At 34.8% G+C, this 27,103-nt stretch overlaps 1 protein-coding gene across 2 annotated transcripts in view; it reads right to left on the bottom strand.

Moving 5' to 3' along the window:
- The window catches only part of LOC130891990 (dynein axonemal heavy chain 3), a 115,259-nt gene that overhangs the window by 13,216 nt on the left and 74,940 nt on the right, over positions 1–27,103 (bottom strand). For both annotated transcript variants that reach the window (XR_009058975.1, XM_057797151.1), the window contains exons 15-45: positions 26,001–26,200; positions 25,770–25,947; positions 25,450–25,712; positions 24,872–25,392; positions 21,473–21,671; positions 19,720–19,888; positions 19,174–19,367; positions 18,901–19,029; positions 17,782–17,983; positions 17,321–17,551; positions 16,543–16,715; positions 16,341–16,479; positions 14,952–15,224; positions 14,507–14,839; positions 13,946–14,152; positions 13,639–13,851; positions 11,857–12,042; positions 11,577–11,803; positions 10,138–10,312; positions 9,554–9,790; positions 7,956–8,195; positions 7,706–7,900; positions 7,425–7,651; positions 7,016–7,181; positions 6,448–6,651; positions 6,158–6,336; positions 5,844–6,051; positions 4,797–5,053; positions 3,624–3,829; positions 2,402–2,877; positions 218–640 (exon numbers count right to left, since the gene is read on the bottom strand). Coding sequence is in view for 1 of the 2 variants with exons in the window: in XM_057797151.1 (XP_057653134.1) it covers positions 218–640; positions 2,402–2,877; positions 3,624–3,829; positions 4,797–5,053; positions 5,844–6,051; positions 6,158–6,336; positions 6,448–6,651; positions 7,016–7,181; positions 7,425–7,651; positions 7,706–7,900; positions 7,956–8,195; positions 9,554–9,790; positions 10,138–10,312; positions 11,577–11,803; positions 11,857–12,042; positions 13,639–13,851; positions 13,946–14,152; positions 14,507–14,839; positions 14,952–15,224; positions 16,341–16,479; positions 16,543–16,715; positions 17,321–17,551; positions 17,782–17,983; positions 18,901–19,029; positions 19,174–19,367; positions 19,720–19,888; positions 21,473–21,671; positions 24,872–25,392; positions 25,450–25,712; positions 25,770–25,947; positions 26,001–26,200 (7,230 nt within the window). In the remaining variant the exon portion in view is untranslated. The remainder of the gene's footprint in view (positions 1–217; positions 641–2,401; positions 2,878–3,623; positions 3,830–4,796; positions 5,054–5,843; positions 6,052–6,157; positions 6,337–6,447; positions 6,652–7,015; positions 7,182–7,424; positions 7,652–7,705; positions 7,901–7,955; positions 8,196–9,553; positions 9,791–10,137; positions 10,313–11,576; positions 11,804–11,856; positions 12,043–13,638; positions 13,852–13,945; positions 14,153–14,506; positions 14,840–14,951; positions 15,225–16,340; positions 16,480–16,542; positions 16,716–17,320; positions 17,552–17,781; positions 17,984–18,900; positions 19,030–19,173; positions 19,368–19,719; positions 19,889–21,472; positions 21,672–24,871; positions 25,393–25,449; positions 25,713–25,769; positions 25,948–26,000; positions 26,201–27,103) is intronic.

The following is a 27,103-nucleotide window of genomic DNA, read 5'->3' as shown; positions in this document are numbered from 1 at the left end:
CGATAGACAAGTTAACGTCTTCAGACACCGGAAGAAGTTTAACTAAACAGTTAGTGTAATAGTACCATTAAATAGTAGTTTTTATGAATTTCAGCAACTATTTCAAAAATTCCAACTTGATAAAGACAATTACCTAAATATTGTTTGAACTGGTGAAGGAGTTACTACTTACAGTAGAATAAATAGTACAGTCAATAGTCGGGTTCCATTTACTTACATGCGATCTCAGTATTCCCACGGCCAAAACCATGGAAAATAATAATTTGTCCTTTTCAAAAAGAGACCTGCAAACGTTTCTGTAAATACTGTTCGTGAAATAATCGTTCAAATACGCCAAACGTTCTTCTAGTACGTTCGATTTTTTACTCATGATTATCGATTGAACGTAGAGATTTATGAACCATCCCAAAGAATATTGATACATCGGATCGATATTGGTCAGATCCGATATACAGAAAAATAACACGGAAGAATGTTTGGAAACGGGTACGTAACCGTTACGGGCGGTATCAATTTCTTTTTCGGTAACGGCAGCTTGTTTTTGTTTTTCTTGTATCTCTTCCGAAAGTACCTTACTGCTAGATAATATTTTTATGGCAGTTTCGTCTTCCAAAATGTTACCTTCAGATGTTGATAGTACCTAAAACGAATGTTGAGGTTATATTGCGATTATATTTGGTCGAAATTGTTGATAATTTTCCAATTCAAAATATTTTTTAGATTTCTTTAATAAAAACGATTTTTGTTGTTATTATCTAGATTTCTAGATCTGGATCTAGAACTATTTCTTTATATAAAATTATATAAAGGGTTTCAAAGGATCGAAATATTTTGAAATTTGGTAATTATACACTCAAAACACAATAAAAACAACCATTAACATGTGAGTGTTGCAATTTAAGTAAATCAACAACATTATACCTATAAACTGGGACACCCTGTATATATTACTTCATAAAATGATATAAAAGGTGTTCGAGTGTCAAAATAGTATAAAATTTGCCAGTTCTGTACTTCAAAACCCTACAAAAACAACCATTAAAATGACAGTGCCGCCATTTTGGTAAATCAACGAAGTCACAACTATAAATAGGGACACTTTGTATATATAGATTTTTATAATAGTACCCAAAGTGTCCAAGTTTGGCAGTTGTGTACTTCAAAACCTCACAATAACAACCATTACAACGACAGTGCTGCCATTTTGGTAAATCAATGATATCATACCTATAAATTGAGACCCTCTGTAGATATTATTTTATAAAATGATGTCCATCAAAATATTAAAACAACCATTAAAATGACAGTATTGCTGTTTAAGTAAATCAGCGATGTCATATTTATTAATTGGGACACTCCGTATATATTATTTCTTTAAAATGATATGCAAAGTGTCGAGGTATCAAAATATTTCCAAATTTGGCAATTTGCACTTCGAGAACCCAATCAAAACAACCATTAAAATGACAGTATTGCTGTTTAAGTAAATCAGCGATGTCATATTTATTAATTGGGACACTCCGTATATATTATTTCTTTAAAATGATATGCAAAGTGTCGAGGTATCAAAATATTTCCAAATTTGGCAATTTGCACTTCGAGAACCCAATAAAAACAACCATTAAAATGACAGTATTGCTGTTTAAGTAAATCAGCGATGTCATATTTATTAATTGGGACACTCCGTATATATTATTTCTTTAAAATGATATGCAAAATGTCGAGGTATCAAAATATTTCCAAATTTGGCAGTTATGTACATTAAAAACCCCGTAAGAACCACCAATAGAATGATAGTGCTGCAATTTAAGTAAATCAACAACGTTATACTTATAAACTGGGACCCCTGTATATATTATTTAATAAAATGATATACAAGGTGTTCAAGTGTCAAAATAATCTAGAATTTGGCAATTTGTACTTCAAAAACCCAATAAAACCAACCATTAAAATGACAGTTTTGCCGTTTAAGTAATTTAACGACGTCACACCTATAAATGGGACACCCTGTATATATCATTTTATAAAATTATATAAAAGTGTCAAAATAATTTAAAATTTGGCAATACTGCAAATACCCTATAAAAACAACAGTTTCCTCTGGGAAACTAGCATGATAGGATGGAGTAAATAGAAGAATTTTTTAATCGATTATCCAAAAGTTATACGGTTAATTGTACTATAATTTTACGACTGTTTTCTGCTGCACAATCTTATGTAATAGCACGTAGACATTAAGGTGCGAAAATATCAACCAAAAATGTCTCCCAACGTTTATTAATAGATTAACTGTTTTTTATGTTACCATGAATGAAATTTCAAAAAAAAATCATCAATTTTATTAACATCGTTAAATTTTAATTAGCAAGGATTCGTAAATTTTTCAAATGACTTTATGTACCTCTAAAATCTTGTCTTCGATTTCCTTCAACATTTTCTTATTATTAGCGCTTTCCACAATCATCAAGTTCTTCTTCTCTTCCAATTCGGGCTTCTCCCTAGCCACCACTATACCCAATAGTTGATCTTGCAACCCTTGGGGCGTAATCATAAAATTCACCATGGTCACTTTAACTGCAATTTCCGGTAGATAATGGGGATTTCTCAAACGCGTGGTTATATATAAACGGAAATCGAAGGAATATTCCAGGACGTTATCGCCCAATTTCAAATACCACACGCCCTGACTTTTGAAAATAGTTTTTACCAAAACAGGATCCAAAATCGCGTCTATATCTTCGTTGATGTTTTCCAAAAGAACGGGGGTACCGAATGTTATGGCGTTCTCGACGATCCTTATGTAATTTCCATCTGTTAATTTGATTACTTGCAATCGATTGCCTTTTTCCATATTTTTAACCCATTTATTCGCTTGCCCTTAAACAAACAAAACTATTGAAATTAAATTTTATTTGTGAATCGAACATTCTAGACATTTCCGATTCCTCGAACTCGATTGGTTCGCGCGAACAACAAGAACAGTGTAGAACCGTCTCACATAGTTCGCACGAAAATTGGAACGTCCATCTTGTCTCAAACATTTTAGATACTTTCGATTCCTCCAGGTTTAAGTTTAACATCGAATGTAGAAGTTTCGAGTAATTGTTTCTCGATTGGTTAGCGCGAACAACAAAGAGCACGGTCGAATCTGACGCGTGGTTCGTATCAAAATACTAACATCGGTCAATGTATCTTAAAGTACCGATTAACAAATCGATATCCTCGCTCATACGTTCGATACAATAGTTTAATGGAAATTTATAAAATTGAGAACAACTGAAACGAAATTTCCATTGTGAATCGAATATTCTAGACTCTTCCGATTCCTTCAGGTTAAAGATTAAAATCGAGTTTAGAAATTTTATAAAAATCGGGCTTGAATGGTTCGCGCGAACAACAAGAACAGTGCAGAACCGGCTCGCATTGTTCGCACGCAAATTGAAAGGTCCATCTTGTCTCCAACATTCTAGATACTTCTGATTCCTACAGGTTAGATACCGTCTCCAAATTTCTAGAGAATTCGTTTCAATGGATCGCTCGGATAACAACGAAACGGCTCGTATAATTTTACATACTACCATCGATTTTCCCGAAAGCATAGTGGAATGTTGCTTTTAACTCACCCTGGGGATCGATCATCAACGGCCATCTTCTAGCATTTGTAGCAATTATACCATTTTCAATACTGTAATTATCAACTGGTAGACCAGCGATGTTCCACGCTCGGATTATTACGGGTTCTCCCATAGTTACAACTAAGGAAAAATTGTCAGAACATGGGATACCGGATTCCAAAGCGAATTTATTCCATCCTTTCAATATATCTATCCTAAAAAAAAATAATTTCTCAATAAAAATCACCAAATATGTTGCTTTGATAAGTAACCGGACAGATCCTTACAGGGATAAGTCAAAAGGATAGAAAATCATCAAGTTCCTTACAGAGATGGGTCAAAAAGATATGAAACCATCAAGATCCTTACAGCAACGAGTCAAAAAGATTTAAAACCATGAAGTTCCTTACAGAAATGGGTCAAAAAGATGTGAAACCATCAAGATTCTTACAGTAATGATTCAAAAAGATATAAAATCATGAATTCCTTACAGAAACAGGTCAAAAATATATGAAATAATCAAGATCCTTACAGGCATGGGTCAAAAAGATAAAAAAACATCAGTATCCTTACAGTAAAGAGTCAAAAATATATAAGACCATTAATATCCTTACAGGGATGGGTGAAAATAGTATAAGGCCATCAATATCCTCACAGGAATGGTTCAAAAAGATATAAAGCCGTCAAGATCCTTACAGGTATGGGTCAAAAAGATCTAAAACCATCAATATTCTTACAGGGATGGGACAAAATGATATAAAACCGTCAAGATCCTCACAGGAATGGGTCGAAAATATATAAAACCATCAAGATCCTAACAGCAGTGAGTCAAAAAGATACAAAACCATGAGGTTCCTTACAGAGATAGGTCAAAAAGATAAAAAACCATCAAGATACCTACAGGCATGGGTCAAAATGATATAAAACCATCAAGATATTTACAGGAATGGGTCGAAAATATATAAAACCATCAAGATCCTCTCAGAAAGAGGTCAAAAAGACATTAAACCGGCAAGATCTTCACTAGGATGGGTTAATAGGATATACTTCACAGATTAATTGAAATAGGAAAACTTTTTCTATTTCAATTAATCTGTGAAATATATCTCTTCTTTTAAAGAAGAGAAGTTGAAGATTCAAAATTGAGCATTTATATGAAGATATTTTTTATACGAATTTTACCTGTAACTAACGGTAAACGGTCCCAAATAGGCGATAGCTCCGGACGATAGAAGAACGTCGCCTATAACGTTGCCCAATAAAGCCTCGCATTGTTTTGCCGTCGCCGACCATCTCGCTTTCTCTCCTCCGAGTCCTCCGATTAGTTTTTCGGCTCTGTCCAATTTTTGGGCGCATATGAATATTTGATCTTCCAAATCTTTCTTCTTTTTCGTTTCGGCAGCGAATTCATCGTTGAGCGCTTGAAGTTTATCCGCTACCTAAAAATTTTCGGTTTGAAATCGTCTTAGTCATAGTCCGTTCATACGAATTATTGAGTGAATGGACTATAGAATAAATTGTCCTGATACTTTGTGCCTCAATAATTACGAACATTCAAATTTTTAATCTTATACTTTATAAGAAATTATTTCATTATGAAATTTTCACTAATATTGCAATTTTTTTTTCATTATTTCATAATGTAAAGTCCATTCATACAAAAAATTAAGAAAATGGAGCGAAAAATCTATACGAGTCATTGGATGGATTGTTTTACCTAAAAAATTTAATTCCGTTCATACACTGATTGGGAAAAATCGAAAATTCTTATTGAATTTTTCTTCTTATATTATCATTTAAAGTCCATTCATACATGTAAGGAAAAATGGAGCGATTTTTCTATACCGAATAGTTGAATGGGTTATTTTACTCAAAAATTAAAGTACATTCATACAAAGATTCCAGCACAAATATTCAATTTGTAGTCGAATTTATGGTCCGTTCATACGAAAATTCATTGAAAATGAATTTTTTCCATCACAAAATTAGCACAAATATTCAATTTATTGTCGAATATGTTTTATCACAGAATTTAAAGTCCATTTACACCGGAAATTAAGAGAATAACTTGAAATTTATAGTCCGTTCATACGAGAAAAAAGATTAAGAGTGCTATGGAACGGATGTGAATAAATTCGACTTGAATTTTGACTCAATGAGTTGATAAAACATAATATACAGGTTGTACTATTCAAAATAACGAAGAATCGGTCAGTAAGTCGCCGTTACCTCTTTCAGTTGCGCTCTTTTGGCATTCAAAGTGTCCATTTGAAGGGCGAGCTCGGCTTCCGCTTCCGCCAATCTGGCTTTCTTCGGAGCAACTATTTTTATAACTCGATCGTATACCTCCATGGCTCTAACCCATTTGCAAAGACCTTCGCAAGCCGTTGATATGGTCTTGATACGTTCCGGATCGAATTCTCTATCTGTCATGTATCTTTATAGAACAAGAAGAAGAAAGATATGAATAAAATGGTGAAAATAAAATTCCGGCAAACGAAAATGATTGTATAGAAGAAGAAAGACGTCTGGATGTCCGTTACCTTTCTCTGATTCTTTTCATGACAGCAGGCGGTATGTTATCTTTATCGTAAGATTTTAAATTCTCCAAAAACTTCATGTCTCCCAATATTTTCACCGACGAAGCCCAAAAATCTTCTACCATTTTTCCCGTAGAAGGATCCGGTCTTCTTTCCGGTTTAACTTGCTTCATAACGCATATCTAGATAAAATTAAGTTAAATTAGGTTACGTCTTCTTCTCTTTTTCATTTCCTCTTCTTTTTTTGGCTTATTCTTCTTTTACAGGAAGGAGGAAAAGATGATTAAACTTACGGCTTCCATAACGAGTTTAACACCGGACGGTGGATTTTTCATTGACTTCACCACGGTGATATCGGCCGGTTTCAAAGTGTTCAACGCCTCAATGGCCGCTTCCAACGCCGGAATAGCTTCTGATAAATCCGATTCACAATCGTCTTTTATGGCTTGAGCTGCCGCGGCCGCTTCGTTAGCAACGGCTTCATCGGCTGCTACGATCTAGAATAAGCATAATATTTAATAGCTTCGATATATTATAACAAAATCAAGGAGCTCCTAGCTCTAAGTTTTGGAAAAATTTCAAAATAATACACCGAAAAACGACGAAAGAAATTTGTTTTTTGCTGGATATTGTTGAATTTCTTCACAATTATATGAGTGATACGTGTAAAAAACGTCGAAAGGAGCTCATAGCTCTATTTCAATTTACGAAATTATGTTAAGCGGCATATTTATCGTTTTTTTTGTTTTCGATAGGACTTAATTAGAAAGCAAAATTCCGAATGTTGAATCAATGCGTAGTATGCGATAAAAATCGAGAGATGTCGTGAATTTTATACTGTATTAGGTTAGTGGAAATTACCTCTTTTTGTTTTTCCACAATAACGGTATCCTGTTCGATTTTCACCATCAGCTTTTCCGTTTTGGCGGAAGCTACTATCAGCTGCGGCTGCAACGCCGTCAGATCGTCCTGCATCAAACCGACTTGACCAGCTGCGAAATCCAATTTCTCCAAACCCGTCTCGTACCTAAAAAATTCCACTTAAGTCAATGGAAATAGTTTTTCCAAAATTCAAAAAAAAAACACTTTTAATCAATTTTTTCACCCCAATCATTATTATTCCAAAAAAATGTTCTAATCATTATTAATATTCCAAAAAATGTTCTAGTAGCTACTTGAAAGTAATTTTCCCGCACAATTAACGGCGACTATGTGGAAACCGATACAAATCTTGGAACGAATTTTGAAAGAAATACAAATAAGTGCGAACCTTTTTTGTTGTAAGGTAATTTGTTCGACTTTCAGAGCGAACAACGATATGAAAGTTTGAATTAGCTCCAAATAAGCAGTTGCGGTTATATACGTTTTCCTCTTCTGTTCGGCGTAGAACAAATCCGAAGCTTCCTGAACGGTAATGTGGAAATGTTTACAAATTTTCACGCAAATATCCGTCATCTCATCGCCTATGTTAGTTTTGTGAAGAAACATGTGCGCTACCTGAGAAAAAAAAATAGTTTACACAAAATAATCGAGAGGTACGTTCCACCGTACCCTTTCCAAAGCATCATCCGGCCATTTTTGAAACCAATCGATCGTACAGCAATTAATTAAAGACGGAAACATCCGACAACGATTTCGAAAAGAGTCACCTATCGGTGATAGACAGAGTGCAACGTGAAGATTTCTTCTTATTCTTTCGATGAAAAAATTGTACAGCGTAAGCGGTGTAGCCTCCATTTTCCTTCCCTAAAAATGACAAATATAAATTCATCGAAAAATTTAAAAAAAATTTACGTCGTACGCTCTCTTTGAGAACCCCCTGCATTTTTTCCAAAATATCAGCCTTTTCATCTGGGGCGTATAGATTCGGTACGTCCCCGGTATTAAGAATGGTGTTAATGTCTTCGACGAAACTCTCATCTGCCACTTGGGTATCGGCAAATAGGAACAAAATCGGTTTACCGACGATTCCGGCGGTCGTCAGGAGTTTCTTCAAATCATCTCTCCATTCGGAAGTACCGTAAGTTCTCGTTAACTCGATCTGTATAAAAGATTGAAATATAATTATTGGTTCCACCCAAGTTATAACACATTACTAGGTTCTTACCATTTCAGTTGACCCACCTAATCAGATTTTGATTTTATCAATAGTAAACGACGATATCAGACGCTTGGTAACGTCTAGGATCATATAGTCCGTGAAAATTAAGGTCGAAAAATGAGCCTCGCTAAATTAACCGTAAGTTTTTCCTCTCCCTCATCGTTCGTGATGCTTATAGTAAAGAGTTGGAGTCTTACATGACCGTAATCGGTTAGAGGACCGGTCACTAGTCGTATGTCGCGTCAAATGTATCCATCCAACTCTGTAGAGGCCGTCTCACAAGTGAATCAGTCTCCTTAAAGTAACGGTGCACTACAACGCTCTTGATCTTGCAGAAATCGCTCACTGGTTCGTGTAGGACTGTTTATCACTCCAATCCAAGCCCAGAGCACGCCATATCAGCCTTTATGGCTTCTACAGTAGCTCTACTATCTGAGTAGACTGAAATCTGGTGAGCGAATCACTTTCCCCCGAGTAACCGAGCACTACAACGACCTAGAGCTTGCAGCAATCACTCACTGGTTCGTGTAAGACTGTTATTTACCACAGTTCAAGCCTTGAGCACGCCATATCGGCCTTTATGGCTTCCACAGTAGCTCTACTATCTGAGTAGACTGAAATCTGGTGAGCGAATCACTTTCCTCCGAGTAACCGTGCACTAGAACGACCTGGACCTTGCAGCAATCTCTCAATGGTTCTTGTAGGAATATTTTTCACTCCAATCCAAGCCTAGAGCACGCCATATTGGCCTTTATACCATCCATAGTAACTCTTCTATCTGAATAGATCAAAGTTTGGTGAAAGAATCATTTTTCCCACAGTAACTAATAATCCAAACGAGGTAGATCTTGTAGCGGACTTGTAGTCCCCCTTCCACTGTTCTCTATCAGTAATGTGTGCCTACCAAGTCCTAATTAACGATCACATTTGGTCACTGTCTATCGAAAAGATTGTACATACACCCGAAGATTTTCTCATGGTTACTTTGAATAGTATCATATGGTCCAAAAGTGGAAGGTTCAGTAGGACATCGAGGGTCTAAGACACGCGAGGCGCTAAAATATGTCTAGCTGCACTCTAGCTTCTACCACCACACTATGGTTGCGTGAACGAGAAGATATTTAACCATCAGAGAGTGTTTCCAGTGAAGGATCTTCGATGGAAAACTCTTTTATGTCCAGCACAGTCGGTGTCCACGTTTTCATACCAGAGCAGTTTTGGATCCAGAGTGCCGATTCGAAAATCTCGATTCTAAATGGTGGTCCAACTGAAATGGTAAACTGTTCATGGTTGTTTACCTCGAATATAGTACATTCGGCCATAAAACTGGCCAATTTCGCGGAACTATGTCTTCCCGAACCACCGACGCCAACCAATAAGGCGTTACCGTTCGGTTGAGTTATCACTCTCGATACTCTGGAAACGTGTTCGATGGCAAATTTGAACATTACGAGATTCATCGGCGTTTTAGATATGACATTGTATTCGGATAAGTAATATTCCATTTTTTCAATCAGATCATCCATATCTGTAATCTAAAAAATAAAATTTACAATGTTTAAATAATTGTTAAGAAAATTCTTATATTAACATTTTGGAAATATTCGCGTATCTATCCGATTTAGGATCATAAAACACGTTAGTTTAGAGTTTTCGAAGTCTTGTAATCCATTTATCTATGTCCAAGATGTCGGAAATCAGTAGTTTCGATTTACAATTACAAAAAATCAAAGATAATAATAGTATTAAAGGACTTTGAACTGCATCGATTTTTGGTGTTTGACTCAAACATTAACTAAATATCGGGAAATAATTTTTGGACGACCCTATATATGTTATATCGAACGATAATTGTAAATAATATGTTTTATTGTGAATATACCTCGTCGTAAACTTTCGGATCCGCGTCCGGATACATATAATTCCCGTAGAACAAATTCCTTAGATGTTGTGGTCCTATTTTTTCGTCTTCGGGGACTAAACTCGCACAAACTTTGTCGAATTTCTGTCTAAAGCCCTGATAACAACTTTCTTTCACAATTTCGAAAAGTTTAATCCTAGAAAAAAAGTTAAATTCAACAAAAAACACTTGGGGTCTTTCAGAATATAACAGATTTATAAAACTACACGCTTATCTTTAAAGTTTTCCGGTTAAAACTGGAAACAGTGAAATAATTTGGTTACTATTTTCACTGTATAGTTATATGTCAATATATTTGTGAGGTAAAGAATTTCAGCAACCGATAAAATATTGTTTCCGGTTAAAACTAGCAACAATGTTTAAATTCAGTTCTTACTACCACCATATCGATGAATTTCGATGGTTGTTGGGTTTAGAACGCCAGCAACCGTCCAAATTGTGCCAGTTTTTCTCATTGGGCCCAAATTAGACAGTGAAATGCCATTGCACATGTGTATCAACAAGTTTTCCGGTTAAATTTGGCAACACTGTGTGAATTCAGTTCTTAGTACTACCATATCGTTAAGTTTCGATATTCTTCGGATCTAAATTATCCGGAATCGGCGAAATGTTGCCAGTTTTCCGCGTTACGCTTAGAATAGACGGTGAAGTCTGTCTTCAAATACTTTTGGTTAGAACTGGCAACAAAATATAAATTTACTGTCTACTATTATCACAAAGTTATATTTAGTGATATTTGTCGGATTTAGAACCGTTAAAACATTGCCAACCAGCAACCGTCCAAATGGTGCCAATTTTTCGCGTTGAGCCCAAAATAGACAGTGAAGTGCAACTGCCAACAAATATATTCAGTTAAAGCTGGCAACAATGTGTACATTCATACTACTATATCGTTGAATTTCTATATTTGTTGGATTAAGAACATCAGGAACCGTCAAAATGGTACCAGTTTTTCGCGTTGGGCTCAAAATAGGCAGTGAAGTCCGACTGCAACAAGAGATATTCGCTTAAAACTGGCAACAATATAAGAAATTCCATTTATACTCCAACCATATCGGTAAATTTTGATGATTGTTGGATTTACAACATCATCAACCGTCCAATTGGTGCCAATGGTTCGCTTTAGGTCCTAAAATGACGGTAATGATTGATTTAGAGCCGATTTTAATCCCCTCCATACTAAATATCGTTTTTTAACAAAACCAGACCCTCCAAATACCATCTAGCTTACGTTTACGCCATCTAGCCTGTCGAAAACCAGACTCTTCCGAGGGTTTCGACGAGAAGAAGGGATACAGAAGAAGCAACAAAAGTATTATGACGAAGAAGAATTTCCTGTTAAAATTGTTAAATTTTGAATCCGGTTCGATGTCGAAGCCGAATTTCCTTCTTATACTGACCTATCATCGTCGTCTATCAGTCTATCGTGGAACACCCTGTACGTTTCGTGTATCCACAATCTGATGAACTTATCAGGATCGTCCATACGTTGAGGGGGAGTCAGGAGAAGTCCGTTTATCACTCTAGAAAAATCTCTCAACGAAAAAGTGTAATGGGATTTAGCAGGAGTCGGTAGGAAATGTTCTATTGCCGCCTTGTATACTTCGGATGTGGCGGCGCAACAAAACTACGAAAAAAATTAATTACAATCTTTATTTTTTGTATTTTGAGGATTTTTACCTTGGATAATCTCGCTACGGGTTCGACGTATCCTTTAGAAAAATTCCAATCTAATATCGTCGTAAATATTTTACTTAAAGTTTGATCGTCGAAAGAATCTATGGTTATGATCTGCATGTGCCGCAAAAATCTGTCGCTGATTTCGTTTCTTCCGCCTCCAGGAACTCCCATAGCGCCGATAAATAACTAGAAAATCACAAGTTTAGACTAGAATATTCCAGATATTTCCAGTTTCGATATGAACAAATCGTACAATCCGACTGACTCGCCCGACGAGGGTTATCCGGGTAGTAAGAAACGGAAGTATTGGAATCAAAGATATCTGAAAATAATAACGCTATCCTCTTCAAAATTTATAAAAATGGCAACCATTTTCTCGACCTCTCCCATATGGTGGAACAAATGTCTTTCCAAACATATTTTCCGGCGTGAAAATAAGAAAAAGTCTCACACGGGATCAAGTCTGGCGAGTAAGGTGCCTGGGTCGTCTTTACCATGCCGTTTTAAACCGAAAACTGTTGTACGGAAATGGTTGTGAGCATACAAAATGGCTGGCAACTTCATGCACGTATTTTTCTTGACCTTTCCAACGTTGTAGAGTCAAATCCTTTCAAATCTCTTGATTTTCAATTAAGAAAAAGTCACATAGGGCTAGATCACGCAAGAAAAGTGCCTATACTAGCGTAAGAATGCCCTTTTTAGCCGAAAACTGCTAAACGGAAATGGTTGTAAGTACCCAAAATGGCGGACATCTTCCTCGCATTTTTCTTGACCTTTTACAATGTTGTGGAGTCGAAATATTTTCATGCCTCTTGGTTTTGAGTTCAAGATAAGTCATATGGGGTTAGATCAGGCGAGTAAGGTGCCTACATCACCGTAAGCATTCCTTTTTTAACCGAAAACTATTGAACGAAAATGGTTGGAAGTACTCAAAATGGCTCACAATCCTTCCTCGTATTTTTTTAACCTGTAGTGTTGTGTAGTCGCTATATTTTCATGTTTCTTCGTTTTAAATTAAGGAAAAGTCACATGGGGCTAGATCAGGCAGGTGAAGTGTTTTTATGTTTTTATCCGAAAATTGCTGAACGGAATTGGTTATAAGTACCCAAAATGGCTTCTTCTTCATTATTTTCTTCACCTATAATATTGCATAATCGAGATCCCACCATGTCTCTTAATTTCTAGTTGCTTAGTCTCTTGTCTGCCAAAAGTCTTCTTAGCACATCCGAATAAACTTTTTTCAATATTTTCGTCGATTGAGACAGTTGATGGATGTCCATAACGAGGTTTATAATCAATCGACATTCTAAACCACCTACTCTTGATTTTTTCCACCTTCTGAGTTATTTTCAATATAAAAACAGTTTAAAACATCAAGTAGAAATTAAAATTTCGCGACGTCACGTCGTTTACTTAAGCTTGGCACCATAAAAAACGAAACAAGAAAAAAATTAGAGCTTCTAAAGTAAGTTATGACCCAAATAACCAACAAAAAGTGTTTTGGTATGGGAAAAGAGTTTATAGATCGAATTGGTATAGGAATTCGTGCGGAAAAACCGATTCATCACAATTAAGACATCCACACTATTAGCCAGAATTGAAATCATCTGACTCCTGGTCTCATACATCATGAAATAGACGCGTGGGAAACGTTTTCCATCGAACTAAAAGATAGTAGCTGCTGTGGAAGGTTTTCCTGATTCGGGGATGGTACCTATACATTTAAATATTAGTAAAACAACAAGAGAAGAAAAAAAAACGTCTTAACAATCATATACTTACTATATCGACCAAAAAAAGCATCGAAGTATCTTTTTCGAACCAATGTCCGTGATCAATAAATTGACGTAGCAGCTCGACGGCTGGTTGCGCGCCCCAAACTTCCTTCTGAGGCATGCCTACGTCGTCGACGAAAAGGATGCACTGTTTACCCATCGAAGGACCAAATACTCCTCTTCTTCTTTTATCTAGCTTCGACATTACCATTTCCTGAGTCTAAAAAAATATTTATGATGTGGTATATTATATTTAAAGTCAAAAAAAGGAAACTTTATTCAGAAGAAACGAGATTGAAGAAACTCGTACATACCAAACTCGAAGACGTTCTTGCGCTGAAGTTGACTATGTTAGGTAAATATTTTTCTTTGGGTAAATTCAACATATGATCAATTATCACGGCGGATTTACCGGTACCAGTAGGTCCGACAAACAGAATCGGTATTTTGTTATCCAGGCACATTTTCAAGAAAAATCTCTGACAACAAGATTCAGTCGTTTGTATAATCAACTCAGTAGCCTGAAATAATTCACAAGAAAACGATTTTCCAGAAGAAAATTCAATTGTACTTTTTCAATAATTTGTTTCAATAGTTTACGGCACTAAATTGAGGAACATTACCTTTTAAATTAAATTGAATATTGTAAATCTTATTCTGATAGACATTTTTAGAGCATTTTATTAGAAATTGGTCGAAATTTGCCTATAATTTTCTCTAAAAAATCATTAAATGAAGTAAATAACAATCAATAAACAGAAAATTTAGTTTCCTTTATTGATAAAAAGTTACTTCATGTTAAATGTAACACCCTATATAAAAAAATTAAAAGAATATGTCACTAGTTGAGTCGAATTATTTCAAATTTAATTTACCTTAGCTGTTGGGGGAATTTTATCAACTTTTTCGACTGTATCAGTCCAATTGATCCACGTCCCGTTATTTTTTTTATCATACACCCAATCGAAGACGTTGGCGCGATCGGGAAAAACTTGACTTTTCGTTAATTTGAAAGATTTCGGTTTCGGATGCTTTCGATTGTCACCGTTCAATAATTTCCTATAAAAAGTATCGAAATTCTGTCTTCCCTCCGACGTTAACGTCGATCCCAAACCCCATAACAAGCAAAATATTAAAGTACATTGTAACCACACCGTGCTTACTTGGTTTTCTTCGCGAATGGAACAAGTAAATAACCTCGTGAAAGACTAAAATAAAAAATAACACTTTTCTTCCAAAAATTCTTCACAAAACGCACATTTTTTCACCATACTCGATTCTTAGTTTTTACAACAAAAATTAATATGATAATAAACTCACGTAGAATAGATGAATATCGGATGTTTCGACGAATTTCTTGGATTTATTGATTTGTTTTAACATCGTTGGAACCAACCATTCCATACATTCTACTAATAATTCTTGTTGTTCCACTAGGAGAAATTTCGCTAACGTATTCATGTAAGAATCCATGAAAGGTTTCCAACCAAGTAAGGCCGGTTCCATGTAAATCATTCCGCATCTCGATACTGTTGCCGGGGAGGCTTGTTCTAAATCGGCAGGTTCGAAAATTAAGTTCATTTGTGGTGACATCTGCAAATATATTCAATACGCTATTTACTATCACCATTTTCTATATTTATATAGTGCTTCTAGGAAGTATAGTTCAACACTCACAATTACATTCTCGCACATTTCGTTAACCAAGTTATCTACGTTAGACATGCGCAGTGTAATGATGTGGTAGTAAACAAAATGGTTTCAAAATAATTCCACTAATTATATGCATGATTTCGTCCAAATATCCGATTACTTAATAAATATAAATACTTATTTTTTTCAATTTTTCAGAATATTTCGATAATGTGCATATAAAAACTTTTTGTTATAAAATATTTAAATTTTAGCGGGTACTTGACTCCGCCCTCATTGATTCGTATCGATTAGTTTTTACGAACATGGCGGGAAACATGTATGTAGATGGCGTGATATAAGCCAAATACGAGGTATTCCGAGGTGAAGGTCCGTTGAAAACGTCTGATATATAATAACTTCAGAGGGACTCACAAAAATTTAAACAATATGGCGTGTTGTAAGCTTTGTAAAGTTATTGTGCGTTTTTTTTCTACTAGAATCTTTAATGTTTGCAGTTGTAATTGCTTTGGGTAAGTAAATTTTTTCTAAATTTGCTTTAAATATATTATCAACTTTACAGTTACATGAATTTGAAAAAAAAAGATTAATTGCTTACGAAAATGTTGTCTTATTTTTTTTAAATTTATACGGTAAAATACTAAATTATATGAATATCTACAACAAAATTGTAAAAAAACCTTCAACATTTTGAATTTCAAGTCTAAAAATAATCTTGGCAACGTCGCTATGGAGAGAAACTTTAGATTTTTAATGAAAATTAGTTTTTTTCAATTTTCAAGAGATATTTGATGGGAATATATGAAAAATATTCAGCTTTTCTCACATTTCCACACACAGGGTAATTCTAAAAGCATCCTTCAAATCATTTGAACCCATAAACCCAAATATTTTTAACAGAAATTTATCCTAGAAGTACAAACAAGAATTTTCACTAGATCTTGTCTTGAACTCCAAACAGAACAAGAAGTTTTTTTTCCATTTTGAGAAATACACAAAAACAAAAAAAAACATAATTTAATTACTTGTTCTTATTATTTAATTCATATTTCTTACCTGAATAATTTCTCCCGACATTAAACAAAGTTTTTTATTATCATCCAGTACGGTATTCATGTTTTCTATCCAGACAGCGTCGACGGGACCGTCGAATAAAATCCATTTCCTGTCGCTTGTGGTACTATTAGCATAATCCCTAAATATACACAAAATTTTTCCATCATTCCAACCAAAAGTATATCAATGCTGATGGTATTACCTAAACGTGGTAGCTAATACTCCATCTGACCACTCGTGGGACGCCGGATCGAACTGACCATATAATTGACCCATAGAAATAGCTTTAGGATTTATTATTTTGTATAATACTTCGTGTTCAATTAAAGCTGCACCTATTTTATTGGCCAAAGCACCCAGACCACCAGCCAAACTCTTGAAATTATTCCAAGCATAATATCAAATTTTTATAGTATTTAAGAGTTAAGTTATTACTAGAATGAAATAGTAAAGAAAATGTAATGTAAACAGAAGAAGAATGATGAAACCTGGTTCTAATTCAGTCGAATGTGGTTGAGACTTCCCGAAAGGGGAAGATGACTTACTTTAAGTGAGGTTAAGTATGTATTTGAATGAAGTTAGTTGACGAAATGTAATGTAAACAGAAGAAGAATGATGAAAATTGTTTTTCTGCAGTCGAATGTGGTTGGGATTTCTCGAAAAGGGAAGATAACCTACTTTAAGTGAGGTTAGGATATGTGTGTGTGGATATTGGGGTATCATATAAACTGCGAAAAGATCTATTGTGTCTTAAGTGAGGTTAAGTATGTATTTGATTGACAAAATGTAATGTAAACAGAAGAAGAATGATGAAAGTGGGTTTTTATAAAGTTGAGTATTACTCAAATTCATCGAACAAGAAGAACACAGCGTTTAAATTAGGTTAGGTTCAGAATAAACCATAAATACCCTACAATTATTTTACTTTCGTATTATATTGTAAGAAAAAGTAAAAGTAATTCTTTGATACAATTATATACCTGATAAGCGGAAGTCTTTCCCCCCATCGGTCTTCCAACTATCATCAAACCGTGCCTCACTAATATCATTTCGTAAATCTGCATACATTTTTCTACAAACCAAGGCGTAGGTTGCAAATTCCTTCTCTTAATCTCTTCTATCAAACATTCAATGAGTTCGGCTCTTTCGAATTTTGGTATTTCAATATCGGGGAATAGATCGGAATATATACCAGCGAATAAAGGTACATCCTGTATTATAAAAAAAAACTGTTCCCATATATAGTTATTTTACTATAAAAATTGATGCACGTCATATTTGAACAACGATGCCATACTTTAAAAATAGTACGTACTTATAGGAAAAATAAAAGTGAGGTTATATGTAATCTGTCAACTGTCAGTAATGTTATAAAAATGGTTGTTGGTATCATTTGTGATATGCATCAATTTTTATGTTGTTCGAGCGAAATATTTTGTACCTGAGCTAAAAATTTCGGTAGATTGACGTCGATTATGGCCCTTAATACGATTTGCGGTTCGGATACGTCGGGGTAACTTCTTTTTAATGCACCAGCCGCTAACAAAACCGATTTAACGGCTCTCATTCCGTAATCGTAATGATTTTGAGAGGACAGTTGTTCCGAACATAATTTGTACGTGTGGACGATTTTCTCGGCCAAACTGTAACATTAATTTTGCGAAATTTCAAAATAACTAGTTTCAAATTTCAAAATAAATTAATGTATTAACAAGGCTCAGGTACAATTATTGTATGTAAACGGTCAATTTATTTATACATATATATATACAGGGTTTAATTAAAAATTTTATTTGTACAAGGGTTAGGTAAAACTCTACGTGATTGTTGTGGGATTGTAGCAATAAAACACCAAAGTGTTCTCGTTTCAATATATATATTTCGAACTTCCGAATAACTACATATTCATCATCATCAACGAGAATGGTGGTATAATAAATTTTGAAATTTTAAATTCATTTGGTTCTAAAAATAACCTTCAAAATGACAATAGACAAATGTGGAGTTTGTTGATTTTAGTTGCAATTCAATTGTTTTTTTTTTCGAAATTGAAATCGTTCAATAGAAGATATTTCGTTATGAATGTTGTATGTACAGGGTCAGTTAAAAATTATATGTGCAGGGTTCAGTTGAACTTTTTATACGTACATTTAATATTTTCATATGCCTACAGGGTTCAATTGATTTTTTTATGTGTACAGGGCTCAATTGCCATTTGTATATATACAGGGTTCAGTTGAAATTTTTGTACATACAAAATCAATTGAAATATTTTTATGTACAGGGCTCAATTGAAATTTTTATGAGTGCATATGTACAGGGTGCAGTTAAAATTTCTATATACGCATAATTCAATTGAAATATTGTTATATACAGGATTCAATTGAAGTTTACATGTGTGCAGGGTTCAGTTGACTTTTTTATATGTACAGGGTTCAATTGAAATTTGAATGTGTACGGGGTTTAGTTGAAATTTTTATATTTACAGGGTTCAGTTGACATTTTTATATATACAGGGGTCAGTAAACAGTTTTATATTTACAGTATACGGGTTACATACCTGTGAGCTTGTACAAATCCGTAAGAGTATAAAGATATTGCTCCAATCATGGCGTAATCTGGTACCATCATTGCTACGGTTCTAAATAACACTTTCAAATTATCGGGTAATTCTTGACGTCCGGCATAACTGAAATAAAAATTCTCAAACTAGAAAATGCAAGTACAAATACAAGTTCAACTTGATAATTATACAGTGTATGTTGTAAATTGACGCCAATATTACGTAATGTCAAAATATTTCTTAAAATTCAAATAATTCATCTAAACTCACCCCGGATTCATCGTTATAAAAACAGTACAAGTCGGATCCAATGTAATTTCGGTTCCTTCGAAAACGAATTTCGTCAATTTCGCAGCTACCGCCATCTGTATACTCAATATTTGTTGCGCTACCACTGACAACACCTCCAACTCTATACGATTAAATTCGTCAAAGCAAGCCCAAGCTCCGGCTTGAGCCAATCCCTGAAAATAACAAAACGTCGTGCATATAACAAGAGCAGCTATCGGAAACCTGTACATACTGTAAACAAATCGGTATAGCCGTACCTAATATTTGCACGAGAATTGGTTTTTTTGTGTGTATATTAAATAGAGCAACAAAACGACGTGAAAGTTCTTTTATAAACGGGTAAAAACCATAATTTAATTAAAGTTCATTATCGAGCGCCTTATTCACCAGATCTTACACCGTGCGATTTATATCAGTTCGTAAGCTTTGTTTTTATAGGGATGAAGTGTATATAAAATATAATAATAAGTAAAAATATATGAATCCAAAATTTAAAAAAAAATAAAACGGATGTTGGTGTATTACTTTGAAAAATTTTCCGAGAGCTTTGTAGTCCAATCCATCGGAACAATTAAAAACGACGCATTTTTTGGCCACCGCTTTGGCCAGATCTTTACAAGTTTCAGTTTTCCCGGTACCGGCAGGTCCTTCCGGAGCTCCTCCGAGATTCAATTTCAACGCCCCCATTAGAGTTCTGAAATTTCAAAAATTACACACGAAAAAATTATCGTACTACGAGGCACATCCAGAAAGTTTATCATCAGAAAGATGGCTGACTTCCGGTTCTACCGGAAATCGAATGTAACTTTGTTACTTTGAATAGAACACCTTGTATATTAATACATTTTCGAAATCTACGTAAAATTTTAGTAAACTTTTGTTTGAAAACTTTTTTGGAAAAATGCATACTTTTTGAGTTATTAATTTTTTTGTAAAAAATTTGTCAGTTGCAGACCCTCACAAATTATTTTTTTACAAGAATACCCTTAGAGATATCAAAATGGTTTCTCTTTGGTTGCTTTTATCAAAGTTAGACGTATTTGAATCTATGTTGAAAAATGTTTCATTTTATACAGGGTGTGTATAAAAAGTGTTCAAAGTTTAACTTCATAAAAATCATTATTTCTAATTTTTTTAATAGAACCACCCGGTTTTTTCTATTTTAATGCTTTGATGGGTTAAAAATAAGGCAAATTCATATGTATTTTCCTATACCTAAACCTTCCCGTTATCCACATAATTAAATGAGATGCAGCTGTTATATTTATGAAGTTAAACTTTTTATACACACCCTGTATAAAATGAAACATTTTTCAACATAGATTCAAATACGTCTAACTTTGATAAAAGCAACCGAACAGAAACCATTTTCATATCTTTAAGGGTATCCACGTAAAAAAATGATTTATAAAGGTCTGCAATTGTTTAAATTTTTTACAAAAAAATTAATAACTCAAAAAGTATGCATTTTTCGAAAAAAGTTTTTGGACATCAACTAACCTTTTACGTAGATTTAAAAAATGTATCAATATACAGGGTGTTCTATTTAGAATGACTAAGTTACACTATGCCATATACAGATAGTTTTAACTCGTTTTACTGGGACACCCCGTATACCAGCCGGAACAGAATCAGTTACGTGGTAGCTTTGGTATGAAACGTTCGATCCTTATATTGAGTTTTTAGATACGCAAAGCGTTGCGTCAATTGAAATTCATCATCAGGTCTATGGGTTGAACATCAAGAGCGAGCAGATGTATGTGTGAAAGTTTTGAGAAAGTTGCTGAAGTGTTCATGATAAAGAACGCAGTGGACAACCGATCCTCATCAATTATGATCTTTTTACTTCACTTGGATATCGCATTCATCCCAGAAACCAAGCAAACGTCATTCTTATCATCGACCTCCTTCCACTTGGAGATCTAGTGGACTTCGATCGCTACTGCGGAACAAAAGGCTTGAAATAGTTACTGCAGGTGTTATACATCTCGTATGACAAAGCTTGTCCATGTACGGCTCGAAACACAACAGCTTTTGAAGCAATTTGGTTTCGATTTGACTGATTATTAGACCCGATTTTGTTCCCAGGGATTTTTACGTTTTCTAATACCGATGAACGACGTCTGTCGCCTTTCGGTTCCATTCGCAAACGACAGATGTATGCAAAAGTTGATTCGATAAGTTAGTTGGATATATTAGAACGTGTTACTTTCTAGTTGTACCCCGTATTAAAGTCAATTTTTATCTTTTACCAAAGGTATAAGGGAATCTGACGTACCTGTAGCACCTGTCGGTTAAAGGAGTGGCAACAAGTCTTCCGGTATTTCCTAGATATTCGAACCCGTACATAACCTCCGTGGTTATCATACACACCCCTACGGCCCTATCTTTCCAGTAATATCGCAATTGTGATATCCAATTGAAATCGGCTATGGATCCAACTTTCAATTCTTTCAATCTTTTCACAATGTCCCTACCTGCAATACATTTTTCAATTAAAACCCACCACTAGTTTTCGTTACAAAAATTTGAGTGTACGAGGACGATCCAAAAATAATTGTTTAATAAAACGACTTTCTCTCTCTCTCTCTCTATTCTTGCGTGGAAATAACTAATCAAACAGTACCAGGTACGACGAGTTATTTTTCATCTCGTTTTTACTCGAAACCTGTTGAAGGAAAACGGCTGTAAGTGCAGGTAAATTGTTATGGGAAAAGAACCAATCTCATGTTTATGTCACAAATCGGGTTCTTCTTCACGGAGATTTCCAAATAAAAAGTCTGGTAACGCTCTGTCCCGGGGTAGCACGAACTCTGCTCTTGGTTTTTAAAGAACGTCCTCATTTGACTTGACTAAATATTTTTTGGACTATGCGAAGATTTTTTGCTTTGATTTTTAGAAAAAGTTGAAAAAAATAAGATTTACGAGCTGTGGTCGCCTTCACAAAGATATCGCTAATTTGGCAGTTGTTCTGGGTTGTTCTAGGATTGTTCTATATTGTTTTAGAACGGCATAGGACTTTGATAGAAACTTTTAGAGACTGAAATTTGAAAAAAAAAGAGTTTTTCGAGCTGCGGTCGCATTTTCAAGATATCGCTATTTTGGCAGTTGTTCCGGGTTGTTCTAGAATTGTTCTATATTGTTTTAGAACGGCATAGGGCTTTGAATGAAACTTTTAGAGACTGAAATTTGAAAAAAAATGAGTTTACGAGCTGAAATTTGAAAAAAAAGAGTTTTTCGAACTGGGTTTGTGTTTTCAAGATATCGCCATTTTGGCAGTTGTTCTGGGCTGTTCTAGGATTGTTCTATATTGTTTTAGAACGGCATAGGGCTTTGAATGAAACTTTTAGAGACTGAAATTTGAAAAAAAATGAGTTTTTCGAACTGGGTTTGTGTTTTCAAGTTATCGCTATTTTGGCAGTTGTTCTGTGCTGTTCTAGGATTGTTCTATATTGTTTTAGAATGACATAGGGCTTTGAATGAAACTTTTAGAGACTGAAATTTGAAAAAAAAGAGTTTTTCAAACTGGGTTTGTGTTTTCAAGATATCGCTATTTTTGCAGTTGTTCTAGGATTGTTCTATATTGTTTTAGAACGGCATAGAGCTTTGAATGAAACTTTTAGTGACTGAAATTTGAAAAAAAATGAGTTTTTCGAACTGGGTTTGTGTTTTCAAGATATCGCCATTTTGGCAGTTGTTCTGGGCTGTTCTAGGATTGTTCTATATTGTTTTAGAACGGCATAGGGCTTTGAATGAAACTTTTAGAGACTGAAATTTGAAAAAAAATGAGTTTTTCGAACTGGGTTTGTGTTTTCAAGTTATCGCTATTTTGGCAGTTGTTCTGTGCTGTTCTAGGATTGTTCTATATTGTTTTAGAATGACATAGGGCTTTGAATGAAACTTTTAGAGACTGAAATTTGAAAAAAAAGAGTTTTTCAAACTGGGTTTGTGTTTTCAAGATATCGCTATTTTTGCAGTTGTTCTAGGATTGTTCTATATTGTTTTAGAACGGCATAGAGCTTTGAATGAAACTTTTAGTGACTGAAATTTGAAAAAAAATGAGTTTTTCGAACTGGGTTTGTGTTTTCAAGATATCGCCATTTTGGCAGTTGTTCTGGGCTGTTCTAGGATTGTTCTATATTGTTTTAGAACGGCATAGGGCTTTGAATGAAACTTTTAGAGACTGAAATTTGAAAAAAAATGAGTTTTTCGAACTGGGTTTGTGTTTTCAAGTTATCGCTATTTTGGCAGTTGTTCTGTGCTGTTCTAGGATTGTTCTATATTGTTTTAGAATGACATAGGGCTTTGAATGAAACTTTTAGAGACTGAAATTTGAAAAAAAAGAGTTTTTCAAACTGGGTTTGTGTTTTCAAGATATCGCTATTTTTGCAGTTGTTCTAGGATTGTTCTATATTGTTTTAGAACGGCATAGAGCTTTGAATAAAACTTTTAGAGACTGAAATTTGAAAAAAAATGAGTTTTTCGAACTGGGTTTGTGTTTTCAAGTTATCGCTATTTTGGCAGTTGTTCTGTGCTGTTCTAGGATTGTTCTATATTGTTTTAGAATGACATAGGGCTTTGAATGAAACTTTTAGAGACTGAAATTTGAAAAAAAATGAGTTTACGAGCTGAAATTTGAAAAAAAAGAGTTTTTCGAACTGGGTTTGTGTTTTCAAGATATCGCCATTTTGGCAGTTGTTCTGGGCTGTTCTAGGATTGTTCTATATTGTTTTAGAACGGCATAGAGCTTTGAATGAAACTTTTAGAGACTGAAATTTGAAAAAAAAAAGAGTTTTTCGAACTGGGTTTGTGTTTTCAAGATATCGCTATTTTTGCAGTTGTTCCGGGTTGTTCTAGATTTGTTCTATATTGTTTTAGAATGGCATAGGGCTTTGAATGAAACTTTTAGAGACTGAAATTTGAAAAAAAATGAGTTTTTCGAACTGGGTTTGTGTTTTCAAGTTATCGCTATTTTGGCAGTTGTTCCGGGTTGTTCTAGAATTGTTCTATATTGTTTTAGAACGGCATAGAGCTTTGAATGAAACTTTTAGAGACTGAAATTTGAAAAAAAAGAGTTTTTTGAGCTGAGTTGTGTTTTCAAGATATCGCTATTTTGGCAGTTGTTCCGGGTTGTTCTAGAATTGTTCTATATTGTTTTAGAATGGCATAGGGCTTTGAATGAAACTTTTAGAGACTGAAATTTGAAAAAAAATAAGTTTTTCGAACTGGAGTCGCATTTTCAAGATATTGCTATTTTGGCAGTTGTTCTGGGTTGTTCTATATTGTTTTAGAACGGCATAGAGCTTTGATTGAAACTTTTAGAGACTGAAATTTGAAAAAAAAAAAGAGTTTTTTGAGCTGAGTTGTGTTTTCAAGATATCGCTATTTTGGCAGTTGTTCCGGGTTGTTCTAGGATTGTTCATTGATCATATTGATCAAATTGATCATATTATTCAACTTATATCCCACTACAATCATATCCCACATCGAGAAATCGCTATTAAATGAGTTGCTCTAGCTTTTCCCTATAATTTAGGCGGTTGTTCTAAATTCTAGGTTTGTTCTACTTCGTTTCGGAACGAAATAGGGCTGCGCCCTCTTCTTGGAGGTTGAAAAGTCTCGTATCACTGTCTCATTCGCATTCAAAGGCACTTAACTAAATTCGAATATCACTTACCATGGACATCTATAACTATAAGAGCTTCGACTGTTACTTGCGTATTCGGTTTCAACTTCCCCTGTACCATCTTGACGCTCCTCTCTATTTGATGGGTGCACAATTTCTCTTGAGCGTCCAGGGCTCCGCCGAAAATGGCGTCGGTAACTTCCGTCGTCCATTGTATACAATCCACGCATTGTACGATCTGACCGGGCCAACTCAATATCCACGTCGGTCTGTCCACTGTTGGATAATTGTTAATAGAATCCCGCATGACGTCTTTCAATGATTGTATCATGACAGCTTGAACTTGAACCAGCCATTTCTCTACCATCCCTTTCGCTTCAGCGGGAATAATCTTCTCGCTGAACGGAACTTTTTCCTTTTCCACGCTTATCATTCCGACGACTTCTTCGTCACGCGTAAATTCCAATTGGTGGATACCTTCGAAACATTTCTTGAGATGCGGTTGAACTCTTAGAGGATCTTTAGTTTCGGATAATATTTCTAATAATTCGTCGTTGGATAAAAAGAAGAATCTACAAATCGTTAAATATTGATAAAACAAATCCCGCATTTCGTAATTAATCACCAACCTAGGGAAGAACAGTCTCTTCTTCTCCAAATAATCGTTCAATCCTTTCTGTATCTCGTCCAGCAATCGATTGTTTTCCTTCAAGAGCGCCAACATGTTTTTATAATCAGTACAGACCAGTACTCTGGTATCTTTGTTCGTATTATTTTGAACCGCCCTCCATACTCTATCAACCAGTTTGAAATTTCTAGCTTCCGTCGGCATCTGTCTCATTATATCTTCCGAACTGAAGATCGGTTCCAAATACATCCAAGTAGCTTGACACTACGATCAAAGAAAATTCAATTTTCCGTTTAAATTTTTATCGTAATTCCAACCGACCATGAGCCATTGCTCCAATATATCCTGCATGGATAGCAGCTTCTCTTCCCAAGCGGTCATTTCCTCTTCGAAAGCTCTAACGTACGGCGAACCTCGCATAGTTTGAGCTTTGAGTATGTGATCGTCCATCATGACTTGTATATCATCGACGGCTGTTAATATATTCACGCCGGTTTCTCTGGAAAATCCCTTGTGAAAAATTATCGAACTTTAAACGATATATCGGAATACCTATAAGGCGTTAATTCGAATCTGATATCTTCCCATTCTTCTTTCATTCGTGCTAGATTTATTTGTAAGGCGTGTTCTTTAGTAGCGCCGGCGTTTATTTCTTCGAGTTGGGCGGCGAATTTGGGCAAACCGGCGTCTATCATATCGCTCAAAGTTGAATCTTCGGTTATGGCGAGAGGAACTCCAACTATTTCACTAATCTGAAATTATTTGTTTCAGTGATGTGTCAAGAAACCAATACTTGAACTGGTTGGCTGAAGCTAAAGTAAAACTATCCGAAAAACTAAAGTAAATCTTACCTAATCGAAGCTAAAGTAAACATAACCTAATCGAAGCTAAAGTAAATCTAACCTAATCGAAGCTGGAATACATCTAAACAAATCGAAGCTAAACTAAATCAGACCGAAACAAAAGTAAGCTTAAGTAAACCTAACTAAATCGAAGCTTAAGTTAACATAACCTAATAGAAACTGAAGTACATATAATCCTATCGAGGCTGAAGTAAATATAACCAAATCGAAGCTAAAGGGAACATAACCTAATCGAAACTAGAGTAAACCTAACCAAAGTGAATGTAACATAATCGAAGCTAAAGGAAACAAAACCTAATCGAAGCTAAAGGAAACATAATCTAATCGAAGCTAAAGGAAACAAAACCTAATCGAAGCTAAAGGAAACATAATCTAATCGAAGCTAAAGGAAACAAAACCTAATCGAAGCTAAAGGAAACATAATCTAATCGAAGCTAAAGGAAACAAAACCTAATCGAAGCTAAAGGAAACATAATCTAATCGAAGCTAAAGGAAACAAAACCTAATCGAAGCTAAAGGAAACATAACCTAATCGAAGCTAAGGTAAACCTAACCAAAGTGAATCTAACCAAATCGAAGCTAGAGTAAATCTAAAAAAATCGAAGCTGAACTAAATCAAACCGAAACAAAAGTAAGTCTAATCTCATCGAAGCTTAAGTAAACATAACCTAATGGAAACTGAAGTACATATAATCCTATTGAGGCTGAAGTAAACCAAACCGAAGGTAAAGTAAATCTAACCATATCGAAGAAGCTAAACTAAACCAAAGTAAACCTAACCAAATCGAAGCT

Source organism: Diorhabda carinulata, chromosome 3 (assembly GCF_026250575.1).
Source record: "Diorhabda carinulata isolate Delta chromosome 3, icDioCari1.1, whole genome shotgun sequence".
Classification (NCBI taxonomy): domain Eukaryota; kingdom Metazoa; phylum Arthropoda; class Insecta; order Coleoptera; family Chrysomelidae; genus Diorhabda; species Diorhabda carinulata.
This window is presented reverse-complemented; position numbering and strand designations above follow the sequence as displayed.